General features: G+C 30.1%; 3 protein-coding genes across 4 annotated transcripts in view; 2 read left to right on the top strand and 1 right to left on the bottom strand.

The window, feature by feature from the left end:
* The first annotated feature begins 799 nt into the window (after positions 1 to 799).
* On the top strand, positions 800 to 4136 carry LOC125073511 (plasma kallikrein-like). The gene is made up of 8 exons (XM_047684372.1): positions 800 to 1304; positions 1381 to 1531; positions 1788 to 2076; positions 2146 to 2240; positions 2328 to 2391; positions 2777 to 2923; positions 3036 to 3665; positions 4122 to 4136. Exons 1-8 carry the CDS (start codon positions 1226 to 1228, stop codon positions 4134 to 4136), a joined length of 1470 nt encoding a protein of 489 aa, XP_047540328.1. The 5' UTR covers positions 800 to 1225.
* Positions 4053 to 8408, top strand: LOC125073481. The gene is made up of 6 exons (XM_047684331.1): positions 4053 to 4148; positions 5697 to 5784; positions 6241 to 6354; positions 6670 to 6862; positions 7608 to 7744; positions 8301 to 8408. Exons 2-5 carry the CDS (start codon positions 5701 to 5703, stop codon positions 7739 to 7741), a joined length of 525 nt encoding a protein of 174 aa, XP_047540287.1. The 5' UTR covers positions 4053 to 4148; positions 5697 to 5700; the 3' UTR covers positions 7742 to 7744; positions 8301 to 8408.
* A 5205-nt stretch (positions 8409 to 13613) lies between these two features.
* Positions 13614 to 15434, bottom strand: part of LOC125073325 (inactive dipeptidyl peptidase 10-like) — a 271293-nt gene continuing 269472 nt past the window's right edge. For both annotated transcript variants that reach the window (XM_047684110.1, XM_047684109.1), the window contains exons 15-18: positions 15252 to 15325; positions 15004 to 15164; positions 14524 to 14723; positions 13614 to 14285 (exon numbers count right to left, since the gene is read on the bottom strand). In XM_047684110.1, the coding sequence (XP_047540066.1) occupies positions 14136 to 14285; positions 14524 to 14723; positions 15004 to 15164; positions 15252 to 15325 (585 nt within the window). In that variant the 3' untranslated portion in view covers positions 13614 to 14135. The remainder of the gene's footprint in view (positions 14286 to 14523; positions 14724 to 15003; positions 15165 to 15251; positions 15326 to 15434) is intronic.

The following is a 15434-nucleotide window of genomic DNA, read 5'->3' as shown; positions in this document are numbered from 1 at the left end:
TCGGATAAATTTGTAGTACCAGCTATTTCTTTTACTTTAGTAAGTTTATGTTGTAAATCATTTTCTATGGTTGAGTTAATATTTAGAAATAAGTCTTTATGTAGAGATAATAAATCATTTTCAATAATATGATATTTAACTGAATCAATATTATTTATGATTAGATTAGAATCTTTTGTTTCTTTTTTCATTTCTTTACACAGTTTGGCAACCATTTTATAAATTTGATTATTTATTTCGAAAATATTATTTAATTTATAAAATTGAGCCAGCATGTCTTGAGTATCTTCAGAATTTTGATATATGCTCCTAAGTCCTAAACTCGAAAATAGCTTATTAGTTATTTTTTGGATATTTTCGTTTGTTTCATCATTAAAACGTAGATTTTTCTTCAAAATATAATTGCTTTCAATAATTCCAAATAAAAGGAATGTAGTTGCACATTTTAGAATTTTTGTATACATTTATACTCCCTTGATATATGTGGCGTAATATTTATTATTTATTGCTTAGCAGCACTCACTATTCAATAAATTTACCAATAAAATAGTAACTTTGAACATTGTTTACGATATTTTGAATTTATTCGAAATTGGTTTGAAAAATAAAACACTATTTCAATGACGATGATTTATTACTGAAGTAATAACATTCTGTACATGTAAAACTAAAGAGAAAATATCAAAAAATAATAATAATTAGATTGGTTCATATGGTTTCTGTTAATATGATAATTTTCAGCTTTATAGTCTTAGAATTACCTGATTTGAGTCATAACCTTGTAGAACTAGAAGGCGAAAATAACAAGAAAGTTGTTACAGATACCATTATTCATCACACAATCAACAATCTTTTTAGAACACTTAAACTAAATAAAGTCAGTAAACAGGCAAGTCTTAACGAGTATAATACTTTACACCAATATTTTACAACATTGACGTTGCAATATTATGAAAATCTAAACGAAATTATAAAACTTACAAGAGTAAGAAATAAAAGTGAAGAAGATAGTTTAATTGCAATCATAAATAATGTGCTTGAAGAAGATAACTCGAAGACTCTTCAAAACGAAATAGAAATTAATAAAGATTCAAACGTGGCAAACTTTATAGAATTATTTCTAAGCAACCTTCAACAATTGAAAAAAGAATTGAACGTTGATAAAGAATATGTTAACATAAATGCAGATGTTTTAGAACTTTTGAAAGATTCAAAAGTAAAATTGATGAATGTATCAAATATTGATTCCAGATTGCATAAGTCTAAAGAGAATGACATTATTTCTAGTGATAATGAGTTCTGGGGTAAACTTAAAGACATTTAAAATGATATATATATATATTTTAATTTCTATAATAACTTAGTTATTTTATTCTTTAGAACCAAGTGGACGTAGAATATTTAAAGGTGAAAGGACGAAGATAAAATACTTCCCTTTCATGGCAACGATTCAGATATTCAATAACTTTCAGTGTGCAGGATCTATCATTAAATCTGATCTTATTATAACAGCTGCTTCGTGTTTACAACTGTGAGCTCCTTAGAAATTGTACTTCATAAATTGAAATTAGCAGTTTCTCACAGACAAAAATATTAAGTAGTATGGTGATCCGGTGTGCAAGGTCGGTCGTAGTCAGCTTCTCTAACTACTAGAGATATATTAATGAATTTAATACTGGATAATTTTCAGCAACAAACAATTGCTACTACGTTTGAAAATTGTTCGCATGCCTACATATAATATATGGTATATATATTTATTTATCTCTTGATTATTTTTACTTTAGAGCATGGAACAACCGCTTCTTCCGAGAAAATCCTGCTTTTCTCTCAGTTCGTGTTGGCAGCAGTTTTTACAATGGAGGCGGAGAAGTTATTCCCATTCTCGAAATTTACTTTTATCCTGGATACAACCCAAAGACCTTAAAAGACAATTTATGCCTACTGCGTCTTACCAGGCATTTGAAATTTAGACGACGACAAAAAAATATCAAGAAAATCGACTTTGACAGAAATGAGTTCAAACTTCCTTTGAATACTCCAGGAATTACAGTTGTTGGTTGGGGCGCGAAAGAGGTTTGCTATAAGTATAATACAAATAGAAAATATAGGAATACATGTTTCCTTATATTTTATTAATTACAGCACAGCTCAATCATTGGCAATCCCTGGAAGAATAAATTGTCCGAAGCTGTTCTTGATTTTTATCCACTGAGAGAATGCCAAGAGGTTTATTCAAGGTTTGCTTACAAATAAATTACTTAAGAATGACTCAGCATTTGATAAAATATTTAATTGGGTATAAATATTTTCTCTTTATATTGCAGACAATACGTCACTAAGAATAATTTCTGTGCTGGCTTCTTTTCAAGGGGTGGAGGAGCATGCAATGTTTGTGTTTATTTTTCATTTTTTTAAAAAATTACCTTTTTGCATGAACATTTTACCGTGTTTATTTATCACATTCGTTTTTATAATAAATTTAGGACTTATTATTCCTACCTTAGCATTTAATGATTGATGATAAATAAATTTATTCTATACTTTCGTGTAAATATATATACAATTGTTTAGATATAATTTATTATTATTTTATAAATGAGGTGAATTTATTTCTTTTATGAATACAAAAGCGTCTACGCATCTGCAACAAACATACATGAAATCCAAAACAAAATATTTAACTGGTTTTGTTTGTTTTGGTTATTTTACGAATTAAAAGCAAACTTTACTATTTTTAAATTATTACTTATATCTCCAAACAATTTGTTTTAAGCGGGATGTTGGAGGTCCAGGTATATTATATGGAAAATTACTTGGTGTCATAAGTTTTGGTTCCCCAGTTTGTGGCATGCCTGATGCTCCAACCGTCTTCACAAAATTAGGCTACTATAGTGATTGGATTGAGGATATAATGGAACAGGTAAAAATGTTTAAATAAATTGAATAAGTTTTAAGTCTTCAGACAATAATTTTAATTATGTTACAATCGCATATAAATTCCTGCAATAAACTTTACATATTTTTGTTTGCAGTATGTCCCAGTGTCAAAAAAGCGAACAACTCTGAAGCCCACACATGACCCTCACATAGGCCCTATTAGATATATACCACCAAAACCGACCACCTTCAAAATACCACCGATAACTGGAAAAATAATGACTCCTATACCAATTTCTCAAATCGATAGTCAACTTAGAATAATTGATGAAAATGTTTTTAAAGATTTCCTCGCTACGATGTTTAATAGTAAAGAAATAAAAGAATATAAGGATATTTTAAAAGACGATGAAAATGTTTTAAAAGATTATGTTGCTTATGATAAAGATATTGTTGAAACAGTTGCGGATACAATATATTCTGTCACCGAATCTCAGAACATAGTGGAACCTCATACATTAGTTTTAGATGGTTCAGTTGATAGCGAAAGTGTTAAAAACAATATTGACACTGCATATACAGTTATGGGTCTAGAAAAAAATCCCTATAAAGACGATTTTAGTGAGGAGGTGTCGAAAATAATCGATAATGTAGACTTAGAAAAAATTGTAAAAGAAGAAGTTATGGTTCCATTAAAGAAAGAAAAAAGTCCAAAAAGTAAATCTGATTATGAAATCAAAGGAGCGAAAAACGTTGTAGTATCAGATGATGAAAAAAATATTAATGTTAAAATTATATCTAATGATAAAACCAAAAATAAAAAAGTCGAAGGTATGAGTATTCCAACTAATATTTTTGAAGATTTAACAAGGGCTCAAGAGGATGTGAATGATGTTTTACCAGAAAGTGTTTTATATGAATTATTATCTGAAGTGATCAGAGATGAAGTTGGAAATATAAATATTAAATCTTGTATGTGTTTTATTATAAAAATATTGTTGATTAATGGCTAAATTCGTAACTAGTTATTTATTTAATTATTATTTATTATATTAAGCATTTTAATGCAAGTTAAGTCCATAATTTTTATTTTTATTTTGAAATTGTATGAGATCATTTTGTAAAATTATGAATTTATACTCAAAGCGTGAGCAAAACGTAACTTTTACATTATCTATGCGCATTGCGCAAATTTATGTTGAGTATTGACTTTTTTCACTAGAGGTCGCCGTTTTTTACAGTGTAGGGTGGTGTAGCGACAATATAAGGTAAATATCATTTTAGAAGAAAGTCAAGAAATAAGTCGCCTTAAAAATAAGTTATTACCGTGTTATAATTTTCTTGTATTTATATATTTAATAATACTAAAATTGACTTAAGCGGTAAGTAAAAAAGTTATTATATGAACATGTCATCGCAATTCTAAATTCAAAATAAACCTATTAAGAACGTATTTTGTTTTAATCTTGTTAGATTTTATTCAATTAATTATTACTTTGTTGCTATTAATAGTATTTTCGTACAAATTATTACCGTTAAGCAATTTTTTTCTCGTTATGTAACTGAGGATCGATAGACATAACCTATTAGTATTATCAGTATTTTTATCATTATATCTATATTCCCGTGTAAAACCACCTGAACGTTGAAAATCGCAGAGTATTTGTGTTATTTATATAATATAATAAACATATTATAAAAACTAATAATACTAGTGAAAACATATACATAGGAAACTAAATACACTTTTAGTATTAAGGAAATATATTAGGGACAATATATTAATGAAAGCTCTCATATACTTATAAAAATATGATATAAATTTTACAACAAATACATTGAGGCAAGAGTATCAAATTTGTATTTATTTTCATAATTAATTATTTATAAAGTCTATAATATATTCCATTTCTTTTTCTAATGTAATATTATTAGTAAATAAATACCATGAATGGATTTAATTTATAATTCAATACAAATTGTGATCCTTTACATAAACACTCATAATTTTCATTCTGGAAATATGTACAAAAAATTGCGAGATGTAATTTTCAGATTATAATTATTAATTGTCAGATTAGATTATTTTAAAACCCGGTTATAACCAAACTCGGTGGTAAAGGAAAGCTAACTACCTAAACATTCCATTATATAGAAATAGAATTAAATAAAAAAAAACATCATGACTATTTTAAAAATTTGAATACTGTTATATTGGTTTAACTGCTTTATTATATTTGATATAAGTAGGCAGAACAACAAATAGCTCAAATGTCGTGATCACCATCATCTATAACATTGGTACTGTAAGAAATATTAATTGTCTCTTATATTGTCAATGAATCAATTAATATATGCTCCTTGTGCCTGAATTAAAACTGGCTCACTCCATGTAAACTGTAACACCAATGGACACTGTAACACAATACTCTGCATTGGTCTATATACAATATGTGATAAGCAAGTCATACCCAGGGCTTGCACAACGCCCTACCATTAAGTAAAAAGGCTTAGTTGTGATAACATAACAGACGATTACTATTATATGTTGAATTACATTTATAATTTATGTCAAGTCTGGATTCAGCATAATATGCTTATGTACGTCATAAAAATATCCCGAATCAATGTCCATTATTCTATCTAAGTAGGTGTTGAGACATAATTACACAATTACATGTAACATACCTCTGTTACATATTCATATAAGATAAGAAACTGCTGATTGAGACTTGATTATATTCTAATAGTTTTATAATTAATAATATAATATATATAATTAGAATTTCTGCCTAATAAAAGTATGTTTCTTACAGAATTATGGCAAATCTCCTGTTGCGCCGTGCGCTGTTAGATGCAGTCCGAGTACCAATTGGTGCCCGTGCTTCCAGTGAACTTGCCAAGGTAAGTCAGATTTTTATTACTATTTTTTGTAATAAGTATTTATTTTATTGTTTCAATTAAATTTACAATGATATTTTAATAAAAATAAGTTGATGTTATATTAAAAATATCATTTAATCTACACAACTCTAATATAAAAAATACTAATTTCATTTATCTCTATTATAATATACTTGCAAAGTTATGCACTATAATATATTCTTTGTATGTTATGAATCTAGTTCTAAATCGAACCATATTTTTACCAAGTAGACTATACCTAAGCACTTTTGAATTAAATAATTAAATAGAATATAAAGATACCACTAGTTTTGAAAGTAGATTCCACCGAGAAGAAACGCCAAGTAACCCAGTAGATTATTTTCGCAATTAAATAAAAAGTTAAGTCTATACTAAATTTAAAAGCTCTGTATGGGAGTCAACGAATACTAACTCAGTATGATTGTATTGTCCTAGGTTGGCAATCGGGAGTGGGTAGGCTATGGCTTCAACGGTCAACCCAACTATGTAGACAGGCCTGACTTCCCCCTCCCCGCCGTCAGGTTCCGTCCCGACACACCCGACATTAAGGTAACATATTTCAATATCTTTTTTAGACTAAAATAAAATTACCTTTATAAAGGTATATTTTCTATGAATTTATAAAGTCTAACATCATTACATAACAATGATTATAAATATATATTAAGGATTAATTATTTTCTATTCTACAAGCTTTTTTTAAATTTTTTATTAAATTGTAAATATCAATGAATTTATATGTTGAATTTCTCCACAAGTGTGACATCAGACTCGAGCATTTTGTTTGCACATGCATTTGCAGGTCGAAATTTCATCTCTATGTTAATAATATATGTATTTATTAATTTTTGAAAACATTCTCAGGTTCTCCGTGAAAAGGAAAAGGGTGATTGGCGCAAGTTGACCCTGGAAGAGAAGAAAGCCCTCTACCGCGCTTCCTTCTGCCAGACCTTCGCCGAATTCCAGGCACCCACTGGAGAATGGAAGGGAGCTCTCGGCTGGGCGCTTTGCATTGCTTCCCTCTCAGTCTGGATCTACATGGCAATGAAGTTGTTCGGTAAATTAACATTATCAGTGTAATGTTCACCTTTTAACATAGAATGTAAGGTCGATTCACTAACTCTTAAAATCTTAACTACGCCAAAAATAGAAAATATAAATTTTATACTGATTATGGTCAATGTCAGATATCACATAATGACATTTCTTCATACAGAATACATTTTTAACCGGCAGTAGGTTTTCATTTGAAAATCAGTAATTGTAATGTTTCTATATTATATTTACTCTGTGTGTATATGTACTCTGTAGGCCATTGCCATACATTTTTAAAACAAAAACCCAAAAAATATAAAAAACAAATCACAAAAACATTTTTTGTGAATTTGAAGTTAATTTATAGTTTATTAAAATTAAAATTTATTTATCGAACATAAAACCTATGTTTAAATTCTAAGAGAAATCTTAGTTTGAGGTCCTCATTGCTTAGACTGAATTGCGATATAAATAATACATCAAAGTAGTAGTTTCTTGTAGTAGTGGTAGTCAAATAGTTTGATAACATGAATCTCCTCAGATTGTGGGTTGTAAACAGGCACCAATTAATTTTCATGTGTTTAATTTGCTTCTATGAGCCATCCCTCGAAACATTAATATGAAAGAAACATATGATAGAAATCGAACACATGTGTATTAGTCTGTGCAGTGTGGTGTGAGAGGCCATTATCCAAAAGTGGGTCATTTACAGATTGCTGCTTACTTACTATGATAATCAGTGATGTAACTATGATTATTACTTCCAGTATACAGCCCTCTGCCTGCCTCCTTCGATGATGAGCACCAGAAGGCACAGCTGAAGCGTATGTTGGACTTGAAGGTGAACCCCGTCGATGGATTATCGTCCAAGTGGGACTACGAAAACAACCGCTGGAAGTAAACTGTGAGTTGTTTCTCTTATTCAAATTATAATAATATTTTTTTATACAGCCGTCATGGTCCAGTTGTTAAAGGATATTTCTGCTCCGTGGTAAAGTAAAATGTGCCTGTGCACAAATGAGGAAATGAGTGAAGTAGCATGACGAAGTAAACTCCAAACCTTCTCAAAAAAGGAGAGAGGAGACCTTTGATTCCTTCCTTTATTTTTACAAGTTAACTAGCCACCTTCTTACAGCTGAAATTAGAACAGATTTTATCAAATTACACTTTGCTGAAAAATAAAATTATGAATCCGATCCATAATAAGTTATTATTATTAGTAATTATTATTACTAAGTAACATCAAGTGTTCTCAATTAAATTGTCAAAGGTGTTTATATGTCACGGAATAAATGACTGGTCTGATTGTAGGGACTTTTTGGGTGGTTTAGATTCGATCCGGTAGATGGCGCTGTAAAGGAGCTTCAATATTTTTTTTTAATTTGCAATTTATTACTTTTTTACTTTATAAGGTTCTGACATGCTGGTACTTAATAATAAATAAATGATTTTGTTCACAGGTATAACCGTCTGGTGCTTGACAACGGGGCTGGCTAGCGGTAGAGTAGACAATGTTATATAAGTGAATAAATCTGTAAGATATAAAATAAAAATCGTGATTCCAATCAGTTGTACTTTTTTATTTCGATATGCATTTTTGTATACGAGTGTATTTATTTATATTTAATGGGTAAAAACTTTATTTAAGCAATAGACATTATAATTATTTAAATGTTAATCATTTGTTTTACTGTTGAGTTTTTATTAAAACTAAACAATATTTTTTATTTAAATTAAACAAATAAAAGGGTTTTTCCTATGGCACGAGGGCACTATGAGATCTATACTCTATGATACTATGAAACCAAAATTTCCTTTTTAGGGTTCTATACCATAGAAATAAACGGACCCTATTACTAAGATTTCGCTTTCCGTCCGTCTGCCACCAGGCTGTATCCCATGAACCGTGATAGTCGACTCTTGAAATTTTTATAGATTATCTGTTGCCGCTATTCGTGCGCGAGTCGAGCGATTCCTACTTACATTGATTGAAACCAAATGTAAAATCAAAAAGAAAAATTCTATAACAGTTTTTCTCTACTGAATGACTACTGAATGGTCATTGGACGACATTGGCGAAATAATCTGTGCCTTTTGGGCACAAATAAAAATAATAATAGTCATTATCATAGATATATATGTACTGGGAATGAAATGATCGCCTGGCTGTTTTAAACAACTAAAATATACTTATGTTAAATGGTTAAAAAAAAATGAAAAAAAAATATATCCCGCTGAGTTTCTTTCGCCGGTTCTTCTCAGGTCCGAGGTGCTAAATTCCGAACCGGTGGTAGATTTTTGACAATCAATAAGCAAGTGCAATTACTTCTATATTGAATAAAGATTTTTGACTTTGACTTTGACTGAGCACTAGATATACCGATTGGACCACTCAGTTCAATTGACCAGAACTGCAGACTTCAACTGGCATTAGTGTGGCTTTACCATTCATTCGTGGGTGCGAATGTAGGGACGCTAAATCTAAATTCGGTATCAAAGTATGAACCTGGACTTAAATAACAATCGAGTAGTCAAGTAAGTTAAATTACTTGTTTTTACAACAAGTAATTCAAATACCTAATTGATTATTCCTTTTTTTTAAAGATTCAGTTAACTTCATTTTACATCGATCAAATCTATAGGGACGACATATTATTGTTACACTACGTTGAATGAAAAGCGTAAGCGCCGTGTAAACAGCCACTAACAACTCTTCACTGTAAGCGATTTAGCGCTGTATGTTTTAATATTTCGATCAGAAGACCGAATGAAGATTTATTGCTGCAGAGAACATTAGTTCTGACTCTTACCATTATTTCAACATTTTTTAAATTCTAAGAAGTTAAATTTTAATTTTCATCTAAGTATACATATTTAAAATTCTTGGTTATAGGATAAATAAAACAAAATATTGGAACAATTTTTTATAAAACAACATTTTAACATAAATAAACAACATATCCATCCACTGAGCATTTAAAAATACATATTTAATATGTAACTATATAATGAATTGGTATATTATACAATTCTTTACATTAATGGAGTTTAAAATTTAATTAAGACATTCATATTAGAAATTATATTAAATTATTTCAATAACATGCAAAGTAGAAATTAGGGGCAGATCTGTTGACATTTTTTTAAAACGTAGTTCATGAAGATTTTGAAAATTGGAACAGAGCAATACAATCGGCCCCTAAATATATAATGGTCTAAGCTGTTTATACACGTTTTATTAACCATCTTTCTAAATTCAAATACTACGCACGTAAGTATATTTAAATTTAGAATATATTATCTGTTTATGTTTCTCTCTTTGTTTTTTTATTGATTTTCGTTTTATGCTCGAAATAAATGTATTATATCAGTTTTTATATTAACGTAAATGTTTCGGTGTATTGTGTGTGTATACATTTTAAAATATAATTTAATTTTAAAATATTTATTGTTGTTTACACTTGTTTTAATGGCAGTTATGTCTTTATTTTTCAAAAAAATCTACTGAATGTTTTTAAAACGATTCATAAATGAGTGAAATGAGTTTTTTGTGATATATTGCAAATTACTGAATTAATAATTATAAAAACTAAAATGTATATTAATATTTCCCCTAAAAAGGGAGGTGACTAGAGTTTTGGATTAGACATTAATATCACAAAAAATATTCGTACAATTCTAATAGTTCAAGATTAATGAAATCGTTGATGTTGTAATTTTTATGGTGAACAAATCATATTACAAACAGTAAAAAAATGTACAAGAAAATTAAAGCGCATAAAGATGGAATTATCCCAATAAGGGATCTTCCAGTCAATCTTAGAGACACACTGAGAGCAAAACAAGAAAATAGGCAAGAAAGCTATAAACAGTGAACTTCCTTCTACTTTTCTTATTTATTTCTTGAATATCTATCTGTCTTAACATGATTACTAGTAACATTGATATTTCAAAAATTAGTTTTTCTTACGATTTATTTACACTAGCAACATTTAATGTTTTTTTTTATTGTTCTATGAAATATAGTGTAATATGTATATTCGGCTTCAAAAAAAATTTGTACAAAGATAAATTTGTGATTAGAAAGTTACTTTTTTGACGCGATATGTTAAACCAACTTATATATTTTTAGTATTTTATTTATTTTTGCTACAGTTCCCAATATTTGAAAATATTTTGTAATTATGAACCATACATATAACATAACTTGGGACTTTTACTAATTAGTAAACGACGAATATATCTCTAATATATAAAAGGCGTTAAATAGCTAGGTGGACACACGACTTGATTTCAATAGGAATGGATATACCCAGATTTCAATATGTCGGCCTTTTTTTAGAGTTCTACACTTGATAATATTTTTATCTTTTCGTCTCAACCACGTTTAATATTTACAATGAATTATCAGTTATAACAAATCAATGTTTTGAGAGAGTAAAAACATAAAAACAAGCTTGTATTTTTGTATTCTCGTAGTCCACAGAAAATCCAATGAACTTCTGTGAAGCTATTACGGTTAGAGCAACTATTGCTATCAAATATTTGTTGCGGATTTTGTCAAAATGTGTAAAATTTGAAGATTTGTTCTATTTAAAAATACGTTAAATAAAAAGTTAAACATAATACAAAACGTATTTCACAATTACCGAATCAATTCGAAGTGAAATTGCATTGAGTTTCGTGACGGTTAAAACTTCAAGGCCGAATATCAGTTAAACATTCTATGTAGTGTCTCAAAACGAAGCGAACGATTCTGACTTAAGAAACTCTCTTCTCCTTTTTCTTCTTTTTTGCTTTCTTCTTCTAGAATTACTCTTTCGTTTTGTCACAATCGAGTTAGAAATGCGAATATGAATTTTAATAAGTGAAAGGTAGGGTCAGTTATGAGAAACATTCCTCCATCTTTTTTATTTGAACATTAATGATTACCATAGTGCCTTTATGATAGCATTTATGATAACTTATCTGAATCAGCGTATAAAAGAAATACTAACGACGCCATTTTGAAATATCAGTCCTAACAATCGTTGAACGAATATTTTATCTGAAGGAATTAGGAATTTTAATTTTTTTACTACTCATTTAAGGAGAAATCTTGCTTATAAGTAATGTTTCGTTTAACAAGAAGTGCAGAATATTATGCACGGTATTTTTACTCTATATGTGGCAAAAAAAGCATAATGGCAACACCAATTTCGATGACAGCGACGGTCATCGGATAAGTTTTGTGGCTCTTATTTATCGCGTCATTATTTAATGAAAGTTTCCACGTGAAACTTATATCTTCTCATTTGTAATAATATAATTTGAATATTGATCATCTTTCGTACAAATTTCATTGAAACTGACTACAGAAATATTCTGACTATCAACATTAACTTATGCCTTGGGGACAACAATTCTAATTGTACATAATAATATATTAAAGCTACATATCTTTTACGATGACATTGAAAGCGACATAGAAATATAAAGATAAAGGTGATTGTTACTTTAACACTAAAATATAGATTTATTTATTCCTTATAATATAATCATAAGAAAATTTCACTGGAGATAAACCCCGATTATAGTCTGTGAACAATTTTCTTTTACAATAAAATAATTATAATAGGATCTAGGTTGTTATTATTACAAATACATAATTATATTTTTCGTAAAGCAATACATCCCTATAGCTTATTTCAAATACAAGAAGGCTAAAGAAATAAACAATTTTGACATAATAAAAGTAAGATATAGTAGTTAAGTGTAATAAAGTTATATTAAAAATGTAAACTGTGGATGTTGTATATTAAATAAAAAAAAAAGTTATATTAATCAAGAGCTATTTTATCTTTCTTACTTTTTCGTTTGAAATCGGCTAAGTACTGGCCATTTTATTATACATTGATCAAATTTAAAAGACAACATGAAAATTGAATAATTTAATTAAGTTTTAATTAACCAAATCTAATTTCAAACAGACCCCGGGAAAAACTTTTAACATGAATAGGTATGACATCCAACGAGGTTACCGATGTTAGATCTATTAGCCCACTGCTGGCAACACTAAGTTAAAATTGTTCACACTCTATTCCCAAACACATTTATTATATCTAATAATACGTTAAGGTTTTTAAAAAGTGACACATTTTGTTTTTATATCTCTTTGTCTAGTTTCAACTACCTAGTAAAATGTATTTAGGCTAAAATATCGAATTCATTTATTGAATTCTTTTAAAATGCACCATTATATCAATTTAAATAATCTACATCTTCACTATGGAATATATTTCGTAAACTTGGTAAATACTTTACTTGGTGCGATGACAATATATGTATTCTATACAGTAGATCTGTACTCTTGATTTTATGAACGCATTTTTTTCAAAGTTGTCGATTGACATACCAGAACAAAAGTTTAATACCTCCGTATTTCGTACGTGACATTGGCGAAATAATCTGTGCCCTCTTAGCACAATACAAATAAAAGCCAAAAAAAAAAATTACCTCCGTATTGGCAGTATAAATCGATGTCAGTTGAAAATTTTAAATACCCATCGATAATAATAAATATAATTGTTTTATTTAATGGTCTCTTCTAATATTATCTCTGTTAACAGTCAAATGTTCTGATATTGTTATTTATCATTTTATTTCTAATAAAACACGATAAACAATGAATTTGGAAAACAGATAACGTTTTACTTCTAACATATAAATTAATCTAATGTAGATTTACTGTTTATAATATATATTTTTATAATTAGTGGTTAACTATATTCCATCACAATGATAACATGTATATCTACTAATTTTGATATTAATAATTTCGAGACATTTAGAATAAATTTCTTTGAATTTTTCACGAGTGTTTTTATTCTTTATTCTAATATCAACTCACATAAGCTTTAATGTACAATTTCAATTCTGTGTCGATTAATTTTGAATTGCGCTAGCAACACCGTTGTTTTAATAAACAGTTTATTTTATAGCAGTGTTATTTATTGAAAGCATTTCAATTTAAATGCGTATTTAGATTTATCAAATGTAATTTCTAGGTTAAGTGCAATGTTGCTATATTTAATGTTTTGGCGCGAAAATCTTTTACTTCTGACACTTATTGTTTCAAATATTCTGCATATTCGAATTGAAAATATAATTTATTTAAATATGAAAAGCACTTTCGATTTTATTAGCTCCTAAGTATTTATTTTACGCCGTGACCACTTTGATGTGTCTTCAAATAAATAACTGGATTTAAAATATCTTTTGTTGTTCTAGGGGTTTCTCTACCCCTCCACATTCCACTAGTCGCGGAAAGGGAATAGTCCTCCCACTCCGCCCGCGTCCCAGTCCGCTACTTCTACTGGCCCGAAGCATTCGTCGAAGAATTGTTCCATTGTTTTATGAACGTGGAGAGAAGAACGCTCGAAGTTGTGGCCCTCATCAGGATAGACCTTAAACATATAATCAGTCACTATTAAACCATTTTATTTAAACACACCGAGATACATATTACATAAATAAATTAAATATTTGAAATAAATTCCATATCTATTAAATAAAATTTGATATCTGCTTTTATAATTAACATAAATTCAAGGATCCAATTGCTCGACAAGCTATTAAAAATATCAGAAGCCATTAATATAATAACATTTATATTTTGTTATTTTGCATATGTATGTGTGTCACCTGGTGCGTGTAGAGCGCCTGCGCGCGAATGAGCGCGCGCGCGAGGGCGAGCGCGTGGTGCGGCGGCGCGCGCAGGTCGGCCGTGGCGTGCACCAGCAGCAGGCGGCGCGGCGGCAGGTTGCCCGCACGCCGCCACACGGCCAGCGCCGCGCCGCCCGTGCCGCCGCCCGGCCCGCTGTATCGCTCCGTCCAGTAGGAGTCTGTGTGGAACGGGACCCGAGGTGATTAATCCTTTGTTGAAAGTGTGGCATACATTTTTTATTGAAGTTATTTTGCTACTGCCAGGCAGATGCTTTTTATCAGGAGATACTTTGGTTATTATACTCTACGCGTCTACACTGCTGGGTTGGTGGATCTTTAACTATGCATGTCACGTTACCCCGGATTCGAGCCCGTTATAGCTAGTACCACCCACGTTCGTTTTGCCCAATGGTGTGTCTCTGCTCGTTATGAATGCCTTACAAGGCACAGGCGACTCACTATGATGCCGCAAGTCCGCGAGCGGTGCCAGCAGCGCGAGGCAGCGCGTGAGGTTGCGTGCGTCGCCGGCCGCCAGCGCCAGCACGGCGCCCGCGCCCAGGCCGCGCCCCCACGAGCCCACTCGAGACCCGTCCACCATCTTCAAGTTGTCCCGGAGATATCTGCAATTACGAAAATATGTCGAAAATTGAACCTTTGGATTTAAAAAGTAAATTAAGTAAAATTAATTAAAATTTTAGTATACTTACGATAAAACTGCTATTTGGTCTTCGACATCAACCGACAGTAATCTCTGATATATTTCGGTTCTGAGCTCTTCGCCCTGAAACAAGTATTCTATTCAATTATTCTGCAGCATAAACATATTGATGAAACATATATATGAAACAAAGATCTAATACGATTGTGCGTAGTTCTTTATAGAAAATTTA

This window comes from Vanessa atalanta, chromosome 24 (genome assembly GCF_905147765.1).
Source record: "Vanessa atalanta chromosome 24, ilVanAtal1.2, whole genome shotgun sequence".
In the NCBI taxonomy this organism is placed as follows: Eukaryota; Metazoa; Arthropoda; class Insecta; order Lepidoptera; family Nymphalidae; genus Vanessa; species Vanessa atalanta.
Note: the sequence above shows the minus strand (reverse complement) of the source record. Positions and strands in the feature narration are given on the sequence as shown.

Bases quoted from the DNA above. Each gene is read 5' to 3' on its own strand.
- LOC125073481 (XM_047684331.1), top strand. From the start codon at position 5,701: ATGGCAAATCTCCTGTTGCGCCGTGCGCTGTTAGATGCAGTCCGAGTA. The intron at 6,355-6,669 runs GTAACATATTTC...AAACATTCTCAG, and splicing joins CCGACACACCCGACATTAAG to GTTCTCCGTGAAAAGGAAAA. The intron at 6,863-7,607 runs GTAAATTAACAT...TATTACTTCCAG, and splicing joins CATGGCAATGAAGTTGTTCG to TATACAGCCCTCTGCCTGCC.
- LOC125073511 (XM_047684372.1), top strand. From the start codon at position 1,226: ATGAATGTATCAAATATTGATTCCAGATTGCATAAGTCTAAAGAGAAT. The intron at 1,532-1,787 runs GTGAGCTCCTTA...TTTTTACTTTAG, and splicing joins GCTGCTTCGTGTTTACAACT to AGCATGGAACAACCGCTTCT. The intron at 2,392-2,776 runs GTTTGTGTTTAT...ATTTGTTTTAAG, and splicing joins GGGGTGGAGGAGCATGCAAT to CGGGATGTTGGAGGTCCAGG.